The 21,725-nt window shown below is 48.8% G+C and overlaps 7 protein-coding genes across 9 annotated transcripts; 4 read left to right on the top strand and 3 right to left on the bottom strand.

Moving 5' to 3' along the window:
• The first annotated feature begins 2,087 nt into the window (after window positions 1–2,087).
• Window positions 2,088–4,111, top strand: ONS95_010735 (uncharacterized protein). Its single transcript, XM_058504357.1, has 3 exons — window positions 2,088–2,667; window positions 2,715–3,529; window positions 3,596–4,111. The coding sequence occupies exons 1-3, from the start codon at window positions 2,151–2,153 to the stop codon at window positions 3,908–3,910; spliced, it is 1,647 nt and encodes a 548-aa protein (XP_058361071.1). The 5' UTR covers window positions 2,088–2,150; the 3' UTR covers window positions 3,911–4,111.
• Window positions 4,112–5,452: 1,341 nt separating this feature from the next.
• On the top strand, window positions 5,453–8,339 carry ONS95_010734 (uncharacterized protein). Its single transcript, XM_058504356.1, has 4 exons — window positions 5,453–5,699; window positions 5,802–6,644; window positions 6,707–7,681; window positions 7,738–8,339. The coding sequence occupies exons 1-4, from the start codon at window positions 5,585–5,587 to the stop codon at window positions 7,797–7,799; spliced, it is 1,995 nt and encodes a 664-aa protein (XP_058361070.1). The 5' UTR covers window positions 5,453–5,584; the 3' UTR covers window positions 7,800–8,339.
• A 195-nt stretch (window positions 8,340–8,534) lies between these two features.
• On the top strand, window positions 8,535–9,624 carry ARC18 (subunit of the Arp2/3 complex; the record flags this gene model as incomplete). Its single annotated transcript, XM_058504355.1, has 4 exons — window positions 8,535–8,540; window positions 8,681–8,997; window positions 9,269–9,350; window positions 9,448–9,624. The coding sequence occupies 4 exons, from the start codon at window positions 8,535–8,537 to the stop codon at window positions 9,622–9,624; spliced, it is 582 nt and encodes a 193-aa protein (XP_058361069.1).
• A 294-nt stretch (window positions 9,625–9,918) lies between these two features.
• On the bottom strand, window positions 9,919–13,066 carry TRM6_2 (tRNA (adenine(58)-N(1))-methyltransferase non-catalytic subunit trm6). Its single transcript, XM_058504354.1, has 3 exons — window positions 12,793–13,066; window positions 12,327–12,711; window positions 9,919–12,278 (listed from the first exon to the last, which is right to left on the bottom strand). The coding sequence occupies exons 2-3, from the start codon at window positions 12,410–12,412 to the stop codon at window positions 10,472–10,474; spliced, it is 1,893 nt and encodes a 630-aa protein (XP_058361068.1). The 5' UTR covers window positions 12,413–12,711; window positions 12,793–13,066; the 3' UTR covers window positions 9,919–10,471.
• Window positions 13,067–13,514: 448 nt separating this feature from the next.
• ONS95_010731 (uncharacterized protein) lies at window positions 13,515–17,300 on the top strand. 3 transcript variants are annotated; one of them, XM_058504352.1, is made up of 4 exons: window positions 13,515–13,871; window positions 14,108–14,178; window positions 14,231–14,607; window positions 14,654–17,300. In XM_058504352.1, exons 3-4 carry the CDS (start codon window positions 14,232–14,234, stop codon window positions 17,044–17,046), a joined length of 2,769 nt encoding a protein of 922 aa, XP_058361066.1. In that variant the 5' UTR covers window positions 13,515–13,871; window positions 14,108–14,178; window position 14,231; the 3' UTR covers window positions 17,047–17,300. The 3 variants fall into 3 exon arrangements, with proteins under 3 accessions (XP_058361066.1, XP_058361065.1, XP_058361067.1); XM_058504351.1 differs by having other exon boundaries at window positions 13,515–14,034; window positions 14,231–17,300; XM_058504353.1 differs by having other exon boundaries at window positions 13,515–14,607.
• Window positions 17,301–17,706: 406 nt separating this feature from the next.
• ONS95_010730 (uncharacterized protein) lies at window positions 17,707–19,395 on the bottom strand (the record flags this gene model as incomplete). The annotated part of the gene is made up of 1 exon (XM_058504350.1): window positions 17,707–19,395. The coding sequence occupies one exon, from the start codon at window positions 19,393–19,395 to the stop codon at window positions 17,707–17,709; it is 1,689 nt and encodes a 562-aa protein (XP_058361064.1).
• Window positions 19,396–20,810: 1,415 nt separating this feature from the next.
• Window positions 20,811–21,239, bottom strand: ONS95_010729 (uncharacterized protein; the record flags this gene model as incomplete). The annotated part of the gene is made up of 1 exon (XM_058504349.1): window positions 20,811–21,239. The coding sequence occupies one exon, from the start codon at window positions 21,237–21,239 to the stop codon at window positions 20,811–20,813; it is 429 nt and encodes a 142-aa protein (XP_058361063.1).
• Window positions 21,240–21,725: the final 486 nt, after the last annotated feature.

Below are 21,725 nucleotides of genomic sequence, written 5' to 3'. Positions count from 1 at the left end.
TTGAGAAAGGGGGTTGTTAGTTCTGAGGGGCGACCCGTCATCATTCGCGGTGTCATGTGACTGTTACGCCAGACGCGTCGGACTTCGGAGCAGGGAATGTCCTTTTGTCCTGTGATATCAATTACCAGCTGTATTTCAATTCCTACTGTTTGAGAGAGGGAGAATCAAAGCCATGGCAGCGTTTTTCCACTGTGGTAGAAGCTGCGGGAACTCATTCTCGATAACCTTGTGTTACCTTTGGCGTTGAGAAGTCTGATAGAAGAGGAGAGAATACTTGACTGGAGGGAGCGGCTACAACACACCTGCCTGGGACTGAAGCATAGTCACAGGCTGTCCGCGGTTTTTAAAGGTGGCAGGAGAAATCGAATTGAATTTTGTTCTTTTCCCCTTCTCAATTGTAAAAGATGTTGAGAAATCTCATTTCAAAGTTACAGGGAGGTCCATCTCGGGGTAGGTGCCGAGGTTGGCGGGCAGACCCAAATATATCTTTTTTCGGGTCCCGTGCTGAAACTGGGGGCGAAAACTCTCGTGAAAGAGGGGCGTCAAAGTCTTCCAGAAGCTCCAGAACATTTGTGTCTAGATGTTTTAGGAGGTTGGAAAATTTGACCAGATGACTTGACCTGGAAATAAAGGCTCTTGAACTGGGGAGCGGATCTTTAAGGTACGACGAGAGTGACTGTGGACGAATTGACTTTGAGGTACTCGGATCTCGGACCCGGCCTTGTTGCATTCCCATTGCTACCCCAACCCGGCGAATCGTAGTTTGCCTCGTCTCACAACCGGCGCCTAGCAAGTTTGTTCTTTTATTTACTGTATCAGTCAATTTTATCAATACTGTTTTAGTCATGTCTTAAAAGAACACTCTGGTCCACAGTATTTGGCATTTGATCTATAAGTCATCGCCCTTATACACTTAACACACGTCCTCACAACAGCAGAGCCCACTTCCGTCCGACTTTACTCCGCCCTCCAGTCTCCATAGTCCATTTCTATCCGACTACATGACTCAGAATATGCGAGATGGGTTCTCCAGAAGGAGTCTCCAGATGGCTCAGCCAGGCTTCGTAAGCTCTCTCCTCCCTCCTCTCTCCAGTTCCCCGAGTCCAGTTTTATCGCATCGCGGCCCTTCTCTACGGCGAGTTCCACTGTTTTGATACAGCGGCCGTACCGAAACGTGGGATGAACCTCGAGAAGTGGCATGTGAGAAAGCACCAGCTGTTGTGAGTTGTTTACGAGACACGAGTCGTCATGAGATGTTAATCAAGGATGACAAGAAAAAGTCAAGGAATCGTTTTTCGGGTCAGAGACTCACAGTCAAGCTTTTCTTAGAACTCTTGGAGCCAGGGGGCAAAATCGCCATGACGTCTCAATTTACATCAGCAACGCTGCGGCTCGTAACTTTGCCCCTTTTCTAGCCGAATAAACACGGCAGAACAGCGGCCACCGCCAACAGGAGACAAAAAAACACGATTAAATTGCACTTCAAAGCAGAAAATGAAAACAAAAGTTCTCAGGTGACTTCCAAACTTGCCCCGTGCCCCGGCGTCCCAGCTTCACAGCGTTCCACACTCATCTCCAGACCCGCTTATCATCCGCATTGACAGGACTAGCCCGGCCAAAAAACCGTCACCGCGAGGGCAGGGACATGACATGACACTGAACTCTGAACCACCTTTCGGCCACACTGCACAGTCTGACCGAGTTGGCGGGTCTTTTCCTGCTCGTGGGAACGGGGAAGGCGATGAGAGCGGAGGGAAACCCTGAACTGTCAGATGTTGCGTCGCGTGGGATGTCCACTGTTTTGTTGTTTTGGTTGGGTCGGAGACTCTGGACTGGCCGCGTGGTGGACTGGAGTTGAGGGGTGAGGGGCATGGAGAGATTTCCGACGGAGCTTAGATGGATAGATACAGGGCATGCGTGAGTGGATGGGTTTGATGGGGCTCTGAAAGGGCCGAATGCATACAAACAATGAAGATTGGTGAGCATTAGTCGGTCACGTGGTCTCGGTTCGGGGAAGGAGGCGAAAGTAAATATAAAGTCCTCACCCCCCGCGAAGACTTTGACCTTTTTCCTTTTCTCCAGCAGGTTCAATTTCTTCGTTAATTATCGACAATACCCTCGCCAATTCTACCCTTGTCATCAACAGCAAAATGGGTGGTCCAGCCTTCGTCGGCACAGCTGACGCTAGTCGTGTCGAAGCTCCAGTAACATGGAAATCCTACATGATGTGCGTCTTCGCAGCATTCGGAGGAGTGTTCTTTGGCTACGACTCGGGTTATATCAGCGGAGTGCTTGCTATGCCGTACTTTATCAATATGATGACGGGCAAGGCGATTCCTGGTGCGGACGCAACAGCTGCTGAACTCGCTTCTTTCGTCATTCCAACCTCAGACAAGACCTTGATTGTCTCGATTCTCTCCGCTGGAACCTTCTTCGGTGCCATCATTGCCGGTGATTCAGCCGACTGGATCGGAAGAAGACTCACTGTTATTCTCGGATGCTTCATCTATGGTATTGGATGTATTCTTCAGACCATCGCCACCACTCTTGGGCTCCTCGTGGCTGGACGTCTGATTGCCGGCTTTGGAGTCGGTTTCGTCTCTGCTATTATCATTCTGTACATGTCTGAGATCGCTCCCAAGAAGGTCCGAGGAGCTATTGTCTCTGGTAAGTCTTGATACATATTTCTTTCAACTTCGTCTAACAAACCACAGGCTACCAGTTCGCCATCACGATCGGCCTCCTTCTCGCCTCATGTGTGGACTACGCAACCCAGCACCGCACCGACAGCGGCTCTTACCGCATCCCAGTCGGACTTCAATTGGCGTGGGCTCTCATCCTTGCCGGCGGACTTTTCTGGCTCCCAGAATCCCCTCGCTTCTTCGTCATGAAGGGCCGCCTCGATGATGCCGCTCGTGTCCTCGAGAGACTGCGTGATCAGCCCTCTGGATCTGAGCTCGTACAAGCCGAACTCACTGAGATCATCGCCAACCACGAGTACGAGATGTCTGTCATCCCACAAAATGGCTACTTCTCATCGTGGGCCAACTGCTTCAAGGGTGGACTCATGAACCCAGCCTCCAACCTTCGCAGAACCATCCTGGGAACGAGTATTCAGATGATGCAACAGTGGACTGGAGTCAACTTCATCTTCTACTACGGAACCACATTTTTCACCTCCCTCGGTACGATCAAGAACCCCTTCTTGATCTCCCTGATCACTACCCTCGTCAACGTTGGCTCTACTCCCCTCTCATTCTGGATCATTGAGCGATTCGGTAGAAGATCAATCATGATCTGGGGTGCAATCGGTATGGTTATCTGCCAATTCATCGTCGCTATCGTGGGTGTGACTACCGATTCTACTGCCTCGGTTCAGGCCCAGATTGCATTCATCTGCATCTACATTTCATTCTTCGCTACTACTTGGGGCCCCGGTGCCTGGGTTGTTATTGGCGAGATCTTCCCCCTGCCAATTAGATCCAGAGGTGTTGGATTGAGCACTGCTTCCAACTGGCTGTGGAACTGCGTACGTTCTCCCTTCCTTAAAAGTCCCCTGTTTATCACAGTACATGAATTAACTTTCTCCCTATAGATCATTGCCATCATTACTCCTTACCTGACTTCCACCGACGGTGGCGGTGTCGACCTTGGCTCCAAGATCTTCTTCCTCTGGGGTTCCCTCTGCTTCCTCTGCGTCATCTACGCCTACGTTCTCATCCCTGAGACCAAGGGCTTGACGCTCGAGCAGGTTGATCGTATGTTGGAAGAGACTACTCCAAGAACTAGCGCCAAGTGGGTGCCACACTCGACCTATGCGGCGGAGATGGGAATGACCGATAAGAAGTTGACTGATTCCGAGCATGTCGAGAGTGGTGTACTTGTGAAGGGGAGTGAGGAGCAGGTTTGAGGGAGTGGATAATAATAATGGTGCTTCGAAAAGTCGGATTGATGGCCATCGTCTTTTGATGATGTGCCTCGTGGGAGATAAAGTTACTAAGATGATGGATAGATCATAGATGGATAGATACACTGTACCACTGTATAGGCCTGAGACACTCTCGGCCGTAATAACAAGAAAGAAAGAAAGAAAAAATCCTTCAAAATCACTACAGTCATTCCCGTTCGAAGTTAATATCCACAAATCGCCTTACAATGGGCAATACTACGCAGTGTTCAGTATCTACCCTGCACCCACTTACTACTAATCAGTCCTTTCTAAGTCCCAGCTTCTCGCCAGTACATTGACTAGCTAACCATTTTCCTCAGTTATCATCAATCCTAATTCCGGTGCCTTCCACTCTTCCCCATCTCTGTCTCCCTCCCAACCAAAAAAATTAACAAGGGAGTCAACAAACCGATTCAAATCCGGCACATAGCTGGCCCATCATCGGCACGATCATCTCATGTCTCCAAATTCCTCCCCTCCGCCCTGACCCGCTCCGAGCCTCAAAGCCTGGGCGGACAGAATGCCGCAGTGGGTTCCCACTTTTGTTATCCGCTTTTTTTATTTACTTGTAAGTACTCCGCGCTGTAAAGATCCACATTCTCTTTCTATTATTCTCCGATCTGGATTCCAGGCGTGTCTGTCTGGGTCCGGAATTTTGTGTTCCTGGTTTCTCTCCACTTAGTGGAGTTTTCATTTGACTGTGAGTGGAGGAGTCTTGGGACGGCTCGATGGAGGAACATTCTAATTGTGGGTGCAATAACAATATGTAAACATTGTCCAGATCGTCGTATCAGCTTGGATCAAGCATTGATCTTTTGGGAGTTTCTGGTTAGGACGATAAAGAACAAAGCTTGCCTTTCTTGCTGTGGCTCAGCCATGGACTCGACATTCTTGCTCACACTGGGCATGTGGCGTAGAAAAAATAACGAAGGGATGTCCTGTCCCGAGAAAACGAGCTTCACAATGAGATTATGGAAAAAGAGTACAGTTTGGCCACTCTGTCGACTATTCTAGTAAGAGCGTTCGAAGCTGCTATTGGTGTAACTTTTTGTTTTGCTATAAATAATTCCGGGGTTTCAAGCCTATTATCCGGAGCTTCTATTAAGTTCAAATCTCAATATCAAGTCGCAAGAGAGCGAGGGTGAGTAATCTGTCCGCCGCACTGAATGCCATTTATGAATAAGCGAGAGAGGACTCAGCGTGGCCACCTGGTATTTTATTTACGGCCTGTTGCCGCCACGGGAGTCGTATCTCGATTACTCAATCTGTAAATATAACGTATACAAATTGTACAAGCTAGTATCAAATTGTGTGGCCCATAACACTACCTCATGTCACTTAGTGGTACTGAAGCAGAGGCGTGTGCAAGATGATATGGAAGGATTAGCAAGTACTTGAGGCATATCCCTTCTGACCACCAGGCCGTGATTGGGCAGCGATACCAAGTTTGTGTTACACAATACCACAACCCCGCACCATGGGATCGAATCTAAGAGTAACTTACTCCTACACTCGACTTCAACAACTCACAAGTTCTGGTCCTGGATAATTATTTGACTAGTCGACGACCTCGACTGTACTCATTGATCCGAACTCTTTCCGCCTCGTTAAATAAAGAACCACGAGGTGGGCGACATGGCAAAAAAGACTTCAATCGTTACCACAGCTGGGCCATCAAAGACGTCATCAGCTTCACAAGCTCCTTTACCTCAGCAAACACCAGCCAAAGCCAAGAAGAAGGGAAACCGAGGTGAGAAGCTTCCCCAGATTTTCCACATGCCACATCTTGGTGTCAAACTAGTGGCATATTAGCGATGTGTTTCTGTGGCTGACCCGGGGGGATGACCCAAAGTATCGGCAGAACCTGCAAAGCCTAAAAAGGCTACTCCCAAGAAGGCAACACAGGCAAACATCCCTCAAGGTCCACCGCAGCACAATGTATCCAAGCCGGCAGCACCAGCTGCTAAAGTAGAAGCTCAGACAAAAACGCAGAATGCAGTAATAACAAATTCGTCTAGCCAAAACGAGAACGACACGGAGGACTCTCGTATTGGAACTCACTCTGAAGCGACAACATCGTCTTCACATAAAGGGAAAGCACGAGTGTCAGAACCAGTGGATACTGCTCCTGTACCCCTAGAGGTATTGAATTTCAAGGCTGGTCCTATCGTTAGAACGGCATCTCACTATGAAATTGAAACTTTCCGGTTGGCAGCAGCAACGCCTGTCCCGATATCGACTAATGTTGAGAGACAATTCTTTGAGTCGGCGCTCCTACTATATGTCCTCGAAAATATCAGAGGAGAGCACAAGAAGCGACAAAACTATCATGGAGAGCTGGATCAAGACGAGACTGAGCTTCGCAGGTCGTTTGTAGATAAGCTTGCCTACATATGTGATTTCAGAAAAGGCGGATCTACGGTCACAGCTTTGGCGCTCCAGAGAACTAACCAAGGCGTCGTGTTCTGGCTTGCTGCCAATGAAACGGTTAAGGAAAAGGTTATTCTGTTTTTGAGGAAGGTTCTTGAGCATTTAAAGAAGGTCGAACTCGGAGTGTCCAAGAAAACAACTGAAACACAGCTACTGGCGTTAATTATTCCATTCAATAAGGAGAGGATTGATTACTATTGGAATGCTCTATCAAGAGATTTGTCTCTTTGTATCGAGCGCCTGGAAGCACTTGAAGGATCTACCAGTAAGCTCGTTTCATATTTCTCTCTTTTGCATAAATTCATCCCATCTAATGCTCTAATATAGATGGCAAGCCAACTCAACGGGAAATAAAGGTGCTCAAAAATGTGCTTAGTGGCCTACCACATATATCAAAGGACAGAGTGGAGTTGGTCAAAGAATGCTTTGAGGCACGGAGAGGCTTGGTGTTCGAAACTTTGAGTCAACTGAGCGCAAGCGGAAAGTCCCATGGCAGATTCTTTGACGATGTCCGTCATTTGCTTGGAAGACTTGGCGAGCATCAAAAAGCCACAAAAACGATCGTTTCGGCTGCTCTAAGATTCCCTGATATTCTAGACGATTTTCAAATCGAGGTTCGTGTGTCGCCTCCTTCAAGGTGCTATTTTCAATCTTCGGATTCTATCATATTGGACGGCTTGGCCAGCAGAATCTTTACAAAGCAAGAAGACATAGTCCATTATCAGGAAGCACTCGAAATGTTGGAGCGAACGTCCAATGGTGATCTGTTCCGTCGTATGCAGCAAGAATGCAGTTTCAAAACGCGAATTCATGCCGAGTTACTCCTTGCAGATCTGTTTTACTGGCACCCGTTCGATTTTCTAGGAGATGATCCATACATTGGATGCAGTAAACCTGCCTGCTTTAATTGCTACCAGTACCTTCTCAATCATCCGGGAAACTTTGTTCTACCAGCTCGCCACAACAAATTGTATCTAGCCTGGCGAACGCCTGATATCCTTGAGGATCATGTGCCGGTTGCGGTAGCCAGCAAGATCCGGGAATCAACCACGAGTAAAATGAGCTTAAACATTCGAATGGAGCTGAGGAAACAAATCGATGGTAGATATGCGAAGAAGGCGGCTCAGTATGATTCAGTCACGGGCACAAGCTCGTCCATTCAGATTGGATTGGTCCAAGCAACCACTGATACGTTGGAGGACGATGATGATGATGGATCAGACTACGACTCAGCTCAAGAAGATTTGCCGCGGAGAGACGAGACACCTTCTCATCATTCGAGTAACAGCACGTTAGAAATAGGTATGTTTCTTAATTCCCCGTCCGAGTCGGCTAATTGCATACTGACACTATTTCAGATGACTCGGACGACGATTTGAGTTGGTATCATTCTAGAGTTAAGAAGATCCAGTTGATCTGAAGCGCAGTTACCACGAAATCCGCCGGTAGTCTAGAATTACTGCAAGTCTTACCGGTGTAAAGTCTCATATACCAACAGTAGCTTAGAGCCCAGGAAACCTGCCCGTCGCAGTCACAGGCTCTTCCCTTGTTCACGCTCAACGGAATACGATTCTGTCCCGGGTTAGTCTCGGGATTCGTCGGTTCTTTGTCTCCCAATTCGTCTTGAATCTTCCACCCCCTCACCAGCTCGCGAAGTCCCACTCGTATATGTGTCCGCGCGAGTTGCAAAGCTGCGTATGTAGTTGAAGGAAGAGAGAGCAATAGTAGATAGACAAAGGAAAATCTTTCCGCCGATGTACTTTAATGGGCCGGAAGCGGTCCATACAGAGTCCCATTGTATGAGAGAGAAGTGAAAGACAGAAAGTCATATTCCTGTTGACAGGAAGATAATGGCTCAAGGCAAAGTAAAGATACGGATTGGCCTAAGAGTGAAAGTACTGCAAGTATCTGAAGTTGATAATGCTACAAAAAGAAATATATCGGAATAAAAATTGGGAAGTTGTGTATAGTAAAGTAAAGCAGTGGACAGGAGTTAGGTTGTATCACTGCTTTAGTCATTGATGCCTCACATGCGAGGCATGGAACAAGGCCCGAGCCGAGTGAGGTGGGCTGAGCTCATTGACGACCCGAAGCTGCCCCTCCATCAACATCACCCTTCTCTCTCCACGGAAAAACTACACCACAATCCACAATCATGCCGGTATGTACCCTTCATAGCTTCAAATATACTCCTTTCCCCCTGTCCAAACCACTTTCCCTACTCTAAACTCCCCGATCCCCCACCATCCGCCGCCCTCCCCTCCTCCCAAGCAACCACCCAACTAACTCCCCCTCCCACAGGCCTACAACAGCATATTCAACCCCGACTCCTCCCCTCCAACCTCAACAAACATCGGAAACTTCCCTCTCCTCCCCCTCCGCACACGCGTCCGCGGCCCAGCCTACACCTTACCTCTCGATGCCTCCTTGCCCGCCCACCTATCGCCTGAGCCCGACTCCGAGAGCTATGATGCGCTGGACGAGGTATTGAGTCTGTTCCGGGCTAATACGTTTTTCCGGAATTTCGAGATCCAGGGCCCGGCGGATAGGTTGCTGATTTATGGGATTTTGTGGGTTAGTGAGTGTTTGGGAAAGATTAGGCCGGGCATGAGTGGGAGGTAGGTTGGTTCTCTCTTTTGGTTTGGCATTCTTTTACTCTGGTCTGGCGTGGTGGATAGAGTGGGTGTGTATGGAGGGATGTGGACGAGGTATTGGGATCTGGCAAAGAGGCATCCAGTGTGGAGGTCTACTTTGTTTGGGCACGCGCTACTGGGCATATTGGACAGACGACGTGGGACATGTTTGCAGGAGCAGCCATAAAGAAACACATACCGACCATGGATATGCGTGAATATTGGATACGAAGATATGCTAACTATCCTCAAACAGAGAAGCACAAAAGGAAGTCCAGAACATAGCACTCGACACCAACTTCTCCATCCCAGGCGACCCAGGATTCCCTCTCAACCAGGTACGTTTCCTTCCCACAACTTCCCCTGCTTTCCCCACACTCCCATCCCAACACCTACATCACCAATATAACCTATCTAACACCTCCTTTCTAATAGATGTTCAACCCTCCCACCAACCGCCAAGAAGCCGAAGCCCTTCGCCAATACCTCTCTCAAGTCCGACAGGAACTCGCGATTCGATTGCTGGCTAGGATATATGAGGATGGGACCGATAGGCCGAGTAAATGGTGGTTGAGCTTTGCGAAGAGGAAGTTTATGGGGAAGAGTTTGTAAGGACGAACGAGAGGGTTAGGGAATGAATGGCATTGGGTGCGTGAGTTTGAGATCGGATGATGGGGGAGGGTACTTGGTAGAGAAGCTCCTGGTGAAATGAGGTGCGTTGTATGGAGCTTGCTGGGAAGCTTCAGGAACGCCAGGTAAATAAGCGAACGAGCAGTTGATGAAGGAGCTGCAATACTCAGAAGAAACGAGAAGAAAAGAAAAGAAAATGCACAATAGATCACCCATGGTCATCATGAAAGTTCAGCTTTGAAATCTCCGGCGGAATCAAAAAAAAAAGTGATAACGTATTTAGTTCAATCTGTATCATTTCCTAGGGGACTCTGCTTGTTCACATTTGTTCGTTTCATAGTGCTGCGTAGTAGCGTAGCTCACACTTTTGGTTTCTGGCACTACCTATCTAGATAGATAAGCTAGGTAAGTAGGCATTACTAGCTCGATTTGTTTTGGGTTTATTGGATATTTTTTTCTCATTTTTCTTTTCCTTCTTTCTTTCTCGTGCTTAATCTGCTTCGAAGATTCTGACTAGGACTTCGCTTTCCTTCTCTGCCCGCCTAGTCTGAGCTCCTTATAGATCTAGGTAAGCTAAGCTGGGTTTACAGATGGTAGGTACAACGTAGTAGGCGGAGGTCGACTAGTCTTGGGGAATGGGTTCGTGTCTGCGTGCTGAGTTTGAAAGCATAGCTAGCTAACCTGTCATCGTCGTCTACGCCTCTAGCAGGCTGACGGCGTGACCCTGATCTGATCTGATCTGATCTGAGCTCGGCCATTGTTTCTGTCGATGGATGTCAGAAACTCGATTAAGCGAGATGTGACACTGTCGAAGTGCGCAATGGAGTGATCATATCTCTCTCGCCAGCTGAGCATCCAGCTTCACACGTTTCGGAGGGCTCATCTCTTCCTCCTCACCCTCGTTGGCTCTCTTCCCAATGTCAACATCCATCGGCACCTCCTCCCTAACCTCGTCCTTCGAATTTCCATTTCCAGTCCCATTCTCCACCACCCCCTTCTCCCCCTTCCCAACCACCTTATCGACCTTCTTCTTTGCAAACTTCCCTCTCGCCTCGACCCGACCCTGCGCAGGAATAACCCTCACGCCTGTGAATAGATACCCTTCTGCACCACCACGTCCTGTCATAACGGGATGCGTGCGTCCGGGTAAGACCTGCCATTCTCTGATGCGGGCGGATTGTACAGCTGTGTTTAGGAGGAGGGTGGGGTTTAGAGGGAAGTCTGCGTTGCCGGGCCAGGAGGTTTGGGTCTGTGATATTTGAGGCTTGAGGGGAGTGTTTGAGGTGGGTTGAGGAGTGGACGGTGAGTCGTCCGCGGCGATGTATGAGAGAGAGAGGAAAGATTCAGGTGGTGATTGGATGAATGCCGTACGTCTGCTCGTGCTGTATGCGTCTGAGAGTTTGACGAGGGATTCGATCGTGGGGCTGTAGATAGCTACTTGTGCGCCGCCTCGTAATAGAGGGATTGTGTGTTGGAGGATAGAGATCGGGTCCATGTGGCTGGCGACTACTAGACCGTCGAAGCCGCCGGCGAGGGTGGAGTCTACGATTGAGGTCACGCGGTTGTGGCGGCGGAGTTTGCGGTAGTATGTTCCTCGTTTGCCGGATTTGAGACTTGAAAGGCTGGTGGGTGAGAGGGGTGTGATGGGCGTGGAGTAGGTGGTGTCTTGGGAGGGGTCGATGAGTTGAAGCCAGGAGATGGGGTGGAGGTGGGTGGCTAGAGGGTGGTTGGGGTGTGTTGGTGTTGAGGTCGTTGGATCGTAGTGGAAGTATTTTAGGAGGCTGAGGTTAGGTTGTGCGTTGTTGTGAATGAGGGTAATGGTGTTGGAGGTTGCGAGTGGTGGGTCGTGGTAAGTTGGTTTTGTTGATTCTTCTTCTGCTTCGATTTCTTGGTCGTCTCCTTGCACTGTCTTCTGAGTTGAATCTGATGGAGGATTTAATGTCCCCATTCTTTCTGCCAGAGCAGCAACCAGTAATCCTCCCGTCTCATCAACAACCAACCATCTCCCTCCCATCACACCATCTAACCCCTCCGAGAAATGCACATTCGCCCAACTTCCCACCAATGCACACATCTCCTCTCTCATCTCCATAATCTTGCCTGCATCTTTCTCTTCCATCACCCACTTGATCAGCATCGGGACATCCACCGGCAGGACCGTAAACCTCCTCAGATACTTCTTCGTCTTCAATAACTTGTACTTCGCTAAACTGAACGCTGTCTTCTGCTCAATACCCAGGTGACTCGCCATGAGTTTTGCAATCAAGTCCTTCCCTGCACCCGTACCTTCGCGCTTCAATTCCTCAATTTCCTCCATAGTCAAAGTCTGCTGTGCAGCATCATCGATAGTCTCTCGATTTGACCGCATGATCACCTCGCCATTCTCACCCACGAGCTGGAACTCCACTCCATCGCCTCCAATTGTGACATTCTCATCTTGACCTGCGCCATTGCTCGAATTGGCAGCAGCTTGCTCCTCTGCTACCGTGTCGGCGTGTAGTTCTGCTGCGGGGACGATGCGAAGATCTGAATCTTTTTGTCCGGCGGCGCGGTCGAGAAGCTCGTAAGTTTTGTTGTAAGGTCTGCCGAGGAGGAGATTCGAGGAGAATGTGCCGTATTTCCCTAGTGATACGATACTATATGGTGTTAGTAGGTTTATTGGTGGAGGGGAATGGAGGACGGACGTATTGGGTGCTATTTGAAGGATTTTGAGAGTATCTGATGGGAGGCGGAGAACTACCCAAGCGTTAGGTTCGACGAGGGAATGCATGATATGGTCTGGAATCGGAGAATCCAGAGTAGGTAGAGAGTGCGTGGTTGCGGTGAGGATTGGGGCTATCGAGACATGGTGTTGAGGGGTTGGCAGCCTCGTCGAATATTTTTCTTGAGCCGAAATCTTCAGCCTTTCGGTGGTGGATTGTTTGGGCTGCCGTAGCGAGGTTTGCACCTATGGCTTTCAATATCAAACAACAACAACAAACCAATATCAATTCGCAATTAGGTAGCACGATACTTGTTTCAGGACCTCATATTACTTGCTCACTCATCCATCAACTGCTCCCCTCTACACTAGTTCGTCCCCAAAAATCTATTAGCTATCAAAGCTTTGAAGCATTATTCTATTTCGCCAAAGAAAAAAAATATCAGTACCTCCATGCCTCCAGAACGACTGGTCATCCTCAAATCCAATACGTTTATACAAAGATTTCGCTGTCCTCTGCATTCAAGTCCACTCCTCCTCTTTAGATGCGTACTTATTTTCCCAAGTGACAAAGCAGACATTGCATGCTGTCAAGCTCGCCTAGTTCTGGCCTTGCTCAGCATTTAGACAGTAGGTAAACAACAACTGAATCTCAATAGACATAAATCATGAAGAGAGTTTTCCGCGTGGTTTGACAGGTTGTGCTTCATTCTCTATACCTATGATTGTGACTATCAGAAGTGAGAATACCGCCTGCCTCTTCTGTTGTCCTCTGGCAAATCGCATCAGGCAGACATGGAAGTGTACTCCAAGGCCGCGTAAGACACAACGTAGTCGAGCAAGCACAGCAAAGGCACATAACGAATGACATGCGAACCGACCTTCAACACCACGCCAGCCAAGATTTCACTTGCGCACGTAAGCTTTCAAGGGGATTTTCATCAAATCTCACTGGACAGAATGTGCCCTGAGGTGGATATTTCGCTTCTCATCCGCCACAGGAATCGTCTATGTTTAGGTTACGGGAGGTATATTGTGGCTGGAGCGAGTCCAAGGGCATGGAGCAGCGGATAAGCTATGCTGTTTTGGTTTAGCCAGGTATTGAATCTGTGGCTGTGCTGGCTGCTGAGCGGCGTAGTTCCTTGAAATCGAGATCGTGAGAATTGGGGCCACTGGGTTCATTTTCTTCCCCTTCGTGACCAGTTGACTCGAGAATTTGAGGTTCAGCCCAATTGCAGTCGCATCTATTCCTCTTCCTGTTCTTGATCTTGATCTTGGTATGCTCTTATCACACCCGGGGCTCGGGATGACCTCATATCTTCAAGCCGACGATCGCCCAGCTTGACCCTCACCCAGCCACCACACGCATCAACACCGCGAAACAAAACAAATCCTCGGGAAGGCATCAAGTGCAGCTTACGAATAATATCCCTCTGCCCGGGAAAAGAAGCATTTTGTTCTACAAGACTTTCGCAAGGTCCAGCTAAACCAGCACACTCGACTCGTGCATCGTTCAACTGCGTTCCAGGTACCAACTCTGTTTCTACCACCTACCTGGTCCCAGCTCGAGATTGAATCCCGCCCCCGCATGCACGACTGGGGACAACTCTGCAAGGCAAAGATAACAAAATAATCGCATTCTGGGCAGGGACGGAAAGCCCATCTTGCTCTGATCCGCTGGTTGCAAACCTGTGCGCATTTCCTTTTCAACGCTGCCCAGCCAAGGATCTTATGAACTTAAAGCTGACTCCCGCCCCGCCATAGCTCCGACTCGAAACAGTCCAAGAACGAGGCAGAAGTTCGAGGGAGGAGTTGTAGAAGATTTCTTTAGTAACGTACGCAAGAAAGATCACGAAAATCAGCCTGCAAAATGCTTACTACCGCCAGAATGGTGACTCGAAAGCCACTCCCCGCAGACTCAGGTCTCGCTCCATACCCTGTTACGCCGATATCCACCAACGAGCCTCTGCCATTTAGGGTTGGAGATGCCAGGAATCAGATGCAGACCGATTCTCCATCTGACAGCGAGAAGGCCTGGGGTGGAGAGGCAGATAATAGAAAAGCTGGGGCAGGACTCCCAGAGTCGTTACGAGTTGGACCGCCAGGATATACACCGAACAGTTCGCAGGAAATGTTACGACCGGCTGCTGCTAATGTGACAAATCCATATCTGAAGAAGCAGAATTCGGGAAGCTCGAATGGGAATGAGAGTAGTGCGGAAGCTTGGGGAGGATTTGAAGAGAGACGGGTCCAGCAAACTACTAGTATGTATATCCGTGTTTCAATGTGAGTATCACTGACTTTGGCCAGATACAGCTCCTACACAGCAATTCGATAACCTCTCCGTCTCCGACTCGAATACAAACCCTTGGCAGCCCGGCCTGAATGGGAAGGAAACCGCTAATACAACGAATCAACCTCTACCCTTTATACAACGAGAAGATTCTGGAAACAATGCTCGAGCAGCTCCTCCTGTTCCTCCAGTCGATACTTCACAACCAGTGCTAGTTGATATAGACGAGCCGGAATCGCCTGCCTGGGATGAGGATGAACCCTCACCCGTACTACACGAGATGCCAGCGGACAATTCAAAGGCACTTCAACAAATGAGTGAAGATCGACATGCTTGGGATGAGCAAAGTAATCCATTAGGGCAACATCCCGTGTCTAACACTTTGGTACCAGCAGAATCAAATCAACAAGGTGAAGGATGGAACCTTGTTGATCATGTATCCAGTCCGGATCCAGGTTACGAGCCCATCCCTCGGCCATTTCCTGAGCAGATTCCAGTCGGAGCACAAGAGAGCGGGATTATTGGGGGTGATGGACATATTGTGGATAGTCATGTTGAGGAACAAGCACCAGCACTACCACCTAGAAGGTCACAGGAACAACCTCCGCCTCAACCTCCTAGACCTGTAATAGATACCAACACGACTGGAGGGAGCACTTCATCTTTGACTAGTCCGACTGCCCGGAGACAGAAAGGAGAAACTTACGAGATTAAGAAAATCAGTTGGCATGATGTAAATGCAGCACAGAATCCTCGAGTATCACCAATCCTGGTACAGAATGCCAATGGTCCATGTCCACTACTCGCTTTAGTCAATGCATTGACGCTATCTACGCCAGCCGAAGTCGAAACAGCCCTGGTTGAGACATTACGGTCAAGAGAACAAGTTAGTTTAGGGTTACTACTGGATGCTGTGTTCGATGAATTGATGTCAGGTCGACGAGGTGATGCTGCTCAAGAATTACCGGACGTCAGCGACCTTTACAAGTTCCTCCTCACTCTGCATACCGGCATGAATGTGAATCCTCGATTCTTCCCAAATCCACCATCCAAGGCATCAAATGACCCCCGTAATTCCATGTCACATGTTCATCCTAGCGAGCGCGAACAAGGACTACCAGGTACTTTCGAGGAGACTAGAGAGATGAAGTTGTACAGCACGTTCTCGGTCCCACTCATCCATGGATGGCTCGCCGAACCAGATTCTCCGGCTTATGCAGCACTCAAGCGGTCGGCTAATTCTTATGAAGATGCTCAGAATTTGATGTTTGAGGAAGCCGATCTCGAGAGCAAATTGAGTAGAGAAGGACTGAGTTTCGAGGAGCAAGGAAGACTGGAAGATATAGCCACCATCAAAGCGTTCTTTTCCAGTAATGCTACGCAACTCACTACCAATGGTTTAGCTACCATCACAACATCTATCGCCCCAGGAGGAGTGGCCATACTCTTCCGAAACGACCACTTCTCAACACTCTATCGCCATCCAGATACTCTTCAACTCCTGCAGCTAGTCACGGACATGGGCTATGCCGGACACGAAGAAGTCGTCTGGGAATCACTAATCGACGTCAACGGCGAAAACGCCGAGTTCTTCTCCGGAGACTTCAGACTCGTCGGCGGCGCACCACCCACACCATCAACATCCGTCCCAAGAGATAGCTGGACACCAGTAACGGGCGGCCGTCGCGAGAGCACCCAAACTGGCCATCGCCAAAACCTAAGTACATCGTCCCACCAATCCGCTCCGCCACCTCAAACACCCAACACCGAACAAGAAGACCACGATTTCGCCCTCGCCATGCAACTTCAAGAAGAAGAGGAAGAACGCGAACGCATCGAAATCGCCCGCCGCCGCCGCGAAACAGAACTCTCGCAGCAATACATCGAGCAACAAGGTCGTGGCCAACAACCATCCAACAACAATTCCATCCCCGTCACCCAGCGAGGTGGTGGCAACGGCTCTGTTCGAGGTCGCGGCAGAGGCAGTGGTGTTGGTGGTGGTGGTCCAGCAGCAGAGAACCGTCCAACTATTCCACCACGTCGCAACAACACTGGTGGCCGACCCGTCGATCCCGAAGCGGGCATTGATGCCCCGCCGCCGAGTTACGAACAGGCTGCTACGCAATCAGCGTATAATCCTCCGCCGGAACACCCAGCGCATCCGAGTGCGAATCCGAATCCTGGGCATGGGCCTGGGGGAAGGAGGATGAGTGCTTATTCGGCGAATGCGGTGGGGCAGGGACAGAGTCCTGGTGGGGGTGCGGGAGGAGGGAGAGGGATGAGGAGGCCGACGCTGGTGGATCAGATTCCTGGACGGGGTGGGAGGGGTGCTGGTGGTGGGGTCGGGGGCGTGATTGGTGGGGAGGGAGGAGGAGGGAGGGAGAGGGAGGAGAAGTGTGTTGTTATGTGAAGTCTGAAAGCCGCCTTGAATAGATAGTGGCTGATGGGATGGGATATGATATCATGAGATTACGAGTGATAAATGAGAATGAGAATGAGAATGAACAATGGGTACCTAGCGAGTATGGCGTGTAGCGTGTGGCGTTTTGCTTTTCTTTTGCCTAGCGACTTTTGGGACTTCGGACTTGGATGAAGGCGTTTGGCGTGTAAATATGGTGTGAGGGAAACACCTACTGTATAGCTATGTTCCTTGCTACTGAAACATTTTTTAAACATCTGTCTTATTGTATCGAGACCTCTCCGAAGACAAATTAAACTAAGATTAACAGTGCTTCGATGTCAGGATACGGCTTCCAGATTTTAAATCCACTGTACTAGACACCAGTCGAGTTATCAGCTACCAAGTTCGCTACTCCCAATCTCGTCATGTTTTGTTTGTCTGACGAGATGCTAAGCTATATTATCCTGTGAGATACCTTTATGCTCTACGCTAGGAACAATGAACTCGTGCGCTGTGTCATAATTCAACGGTTCGAGAATAGTGTTTACACGTGAACGCCATCGACGCATGCCCAAGGTAGCTCGAATCACAGGGCTGGAGTTGATTTCGGCTCTTGTCGGCGCGTGTATGCAATGTTTCGTTAAAAATCTCGAGATGGCACGGACTCGGTCAAGCTACGCGAATCTCGGTCCATTCCAGCTGGAGATTCCCAAAAGAGGCCCTCTTCTCATCTGGGTGAACGAGAAACTCGCAGGTATCGTCATCTGTGAGAGAACGTCGGTCATAGCGGATTCGTTCAAGTACATTTGCACCCTCGAGGATCCTGAAGATAAGACAGTCGATAAATGAGCGCCGTGAAGTTGCTACAAGAATTGCAATGATGTCAAGAGTGGCTGAGTCCTCCTCACAGAATCCTAAGTCAGGCAGATGAACAGAATATCTGGTGTTGATGTAAGCTGTTGGGGAAGCAAAACGCCAGCCACTGGTTCTGTCCCGAATAATCTGCCCGCGGAATCCCCAGCCCGAAATCCTTAGATGAGTTGGGTATTTACCCATGGTGCATATATCCAATATCTGATGGTGGGAAGATTCCCATTTCAGGATTTGCCCATTTTCTAACTCGGCCTTTACCTCAATGTGAGCAAACTTTCTCGGATCATGGTGCGTCTCCGACAATTTAAACTGGAAAGTGTAAGGGTATGCAGCCAACCTCAGTCGTGCTGTTGATGCTGCGCTCGTGAAATTCTTCCAACCAACCCATGACCAGCTTGGGAAGTGTGGTCGTCTTACCAATGATTCGCATGCTAGCCAAGAGAGTGCCTTTACTAGGATATCTGTGTTCGACTCGGTACGCAGGAGCTCCTTCGAAAAAATATGAAGGCCGCAAAGAAATCTGACTGGTTGTTTAGTACTTCCATACATCTTGAACACCCCGGCGATTGCATCAAGAGCGTCCGCATCAACAGAAAGGTTGCGGTAGCGATATCGTTCAATCTGAGACAGTACCGAACTGGTGTTTTTCAATTGGATCGCAGATGGAAAGAAATATCCGAAATCCACACTTTCAAAGAATACACTCCTTTTAGAATGTAGTGCACGAAAAGGAACGGATATGCTGTCACTACAATGCGACCCTAAGCATTGAAACAAAACCTGGCTTTCAGTGAACACCAGTCGACGCTTTGACAGAATTCCTTCTTGGTAGGTCCATCCTCTGGAGTTCCACATAGACTTTTTGACCTCTTTTCTGGGTGGTAAGAACCCAGCCAAGCAATAATTGTCTACACGGATTTCAGGTTGAGGAGTTTTCAAAGTTGAGCTCACGCCAGGGAGGCCGTAATGGGGGCTTTCGCCGGCAGCTGCAATAATCGTCAATGTTGAGCCTCCGTATATTCTACCCATATTTTGGATTTGGAGAGCTTTTACGCTAGCATCATGCTGGGGAATGCAGTACCGGTCAACCCACAGGTATCTCACTCCTATTTGTTGAACAAGTGCCACTGCGTCCTCGACAACTTTTGGAAGGGAATCAAGTACATTTCCTTGAAAATTGAGTGTCGGAGGCTCGGAGCCCCAAACGTAACTGAGAGCAATATAGCCATCCTCCGGCGAAGTGTAAGGAACGATAGTTCTTGAGAGACAGTCTATAACTTTCATCTCGGGAACCAGATCGTCGACTTGGTTTTTACATGGAGCATGAAGCTCGTCGCATGTATCCAACCACTGCCGAATCAAGCTGACATCGATCTTGTCTCTCCTCATATGCCTGCCTGATACACCCGGGTCGTTATGAATGGGGAGAATGAGGCGGCAATCGTCATGCAGCCCGGATTGGCTGTAACGATCTTGGACATACATTTGCAAAATTGGTCCGTCCGCGATCCCTTTTGTACCAAATATTGGAGCCAGACGGCCCACTTTCAACCAGTATTTGCTGAACGTGTCGCCATCCGCCAGGTCGCTTTCAGTACTACAATTTCTGAGAAAAGTGCACAGGGGGCAAGTTGACCCTGCAATGTGTCGTAGTGAAGAAATAGTTTTTGCTCTCTGCAGATTTGGGAGGTTTTCGTGACACAGTATCTTCGTGAAATCAATTTGTCGGCAAATGTTGCAAAGTTTATCGTTCTGTGCCTCAGCGTCGCAATTGCAGGTATAATTGGGAGCTGGGCATACTTCAGAACTCGTACTTTGCATCATGTAAGGTTCTTTTAGGCATCGATAGAAAATCGCTATTTGACATGTTAGGAAAAGGAGACATTGTTTTGGAGGACTTTGAGCAGCACTTTACTTTTGTGCCAATCATTGAAGGACTTGATGAACAAGCCTGGTGCTGGCTCTCTTTGCAAGAAAAGAACTGTTGTGCTATAGAAAGTGGTGAATAACGCAAAATATGATGTTGAGTTCAGTTGTATATATGTCTAGCTTCTATTCTGTGCCAGATGTTTCAGCATCCAGCTTCGGAGGTTGGGCGTGAGTTGTGATAGCGCCGGCCTCCGCCTTGTCGTCGATCCTTAGCGTGATGAATAATACGCTTGTTTTGACCTCCTAAGAATGAAATCGTCTGTAATACCACGCACCTGAAGTGAGGACTAATATCTCCCAGTTTTCGGGACCAAAATCCGACCCTTTACTCAGAGGAATTTCTCTTTTCACATTTATTACACCATGCTTGCTCCATCATCCGCTTCTAGGACGCAGAAGATGCATCTATCCACAGCACACGCCTTCGATTTGGACTATCCATACTCCTCCCCTTTCACCAATCGTATCATAATCCGGTTCTTCCATGATTGACCTGAAGTAATCACCCACTGAGACTAGGTAGAAAGCTGGGGTCGAGCAGGCACTCGATGACCAGACTACCAGCTTTCTATTCTGGCTATCGCTCTGTTAGGCGACCGACGGACTTGTTGATCCTAGAAATGAAGTAAGAAACACTGCCAGAAGCAGTGAAGCTTGAACCCATTGCCGGTGCTATTTAAGTGAGGAGCGTCAGCCAGTTGTCTGCCCTGAATTCTGTTCCTTGGTTGAACCATTATAAACTCTTCCTTTTCACAGATGTTGTCGAAACTACTGACGCAGCTGACCCGCTTGGTCTCAGACGGCATGACAAGAAAAGGAAGATAAACATGTCATTCTGCTTCGTCCTTGGCTCTCCTTCTGTTTTTCGACGACACAGGGAAATACAGTGAACATGAAGTCGGCGTGACAAAGCTCCAAGACGATTGAACGACTGTAATTTTTACTTCGTTCGCTAAGCTGCACTGCATGTCTCATTGAAAATCAACAAAGTGGTAGAGCAAACGGGTGAGAAAGATGACTAGAACAGCATGCAACCAAAAGCTAAAATTCAGAAGGACGACAGCAATGCAGGACTCACCGGCCATACTCTTCCCAGAATTTTGAAGCGTAACGCTCATTCCATCTCCGCGTTCGTCACCATCACCACCCCTTCCGACTTTGAGCACAAAAACATCAAAAACAACCAGTAACACACCCATAACAATCAAAAAACCCAACGCGAGAAACAGACCGACGAATTTCCCACGGCGGTAGGCGCGTCGTGCTTCGTCTTCACTGAGACTGCTGCCTCGTATTAGAGGTGTGACTTCGCAGCTATCCGGGGAGTAGGAGAGGGAGCTGTGGCGGGAGAGGAAGGAGGGGCGGTGGGTTGAGGAGGGAGAGGGTCGTGGCTTGGGCATGGTGGTTGATGGGTGGGAGTGTTGAGTGCGGTGTTTTTGGATTTGAATACGGGTGTGGTTCCCTGGGGGGTGGAATAAAATATGAGTTTTGAGCAAGAATGAGTTTGGGAATGTGAGGGTTGAGTTGTGGGATTATGGGATTATATGTTTTGTGATTGAGCTTGAAATTGGGGTCGATATTATGGATGAGGTAATATGAGTGGGTACGACGAGGTATATACCCCTCTTGGAGAGTGGTGGATACTGATACTCGGTGTGCTTCATGAGGCGATGAGATTCAGGGGTGCAGTTCAGGACATTATGCGTGTAACGCAGTAAGCAGACAGAAATACAATGCATAGCCAATGAGGAGTGTTTGCTCGTTATTGAAGCGTTGTATAATTGGATGGATGTTTAGATGATGTGGGTGTATTGACATGGGGCTGGAGCTGGAGCTGAAAGGAGTGTTGGGGGCGAAACACCTGGGGAGGTGCTTGGCGGATGTTT

Source organism: Cadophora gregata (genome assembly GCF_030347475.1).
Source record: "Cadophora gregata isolate MNR1 chromosome Unknown scaffold_4, whole genome shotgun sequence".
NCBI classification, from domain to species: Eukaryota; Fungi; Ascomycota; class Leotiomycetes; order Helotiales; family Ploettnerulaceae; genus Cadophora; species Cadophora gregata.
The sequence above is the reverse complement of the archived record's forward strand: the minus strand, read 5'-3'. Positions and strand labels throughout refer to the sequence as shown.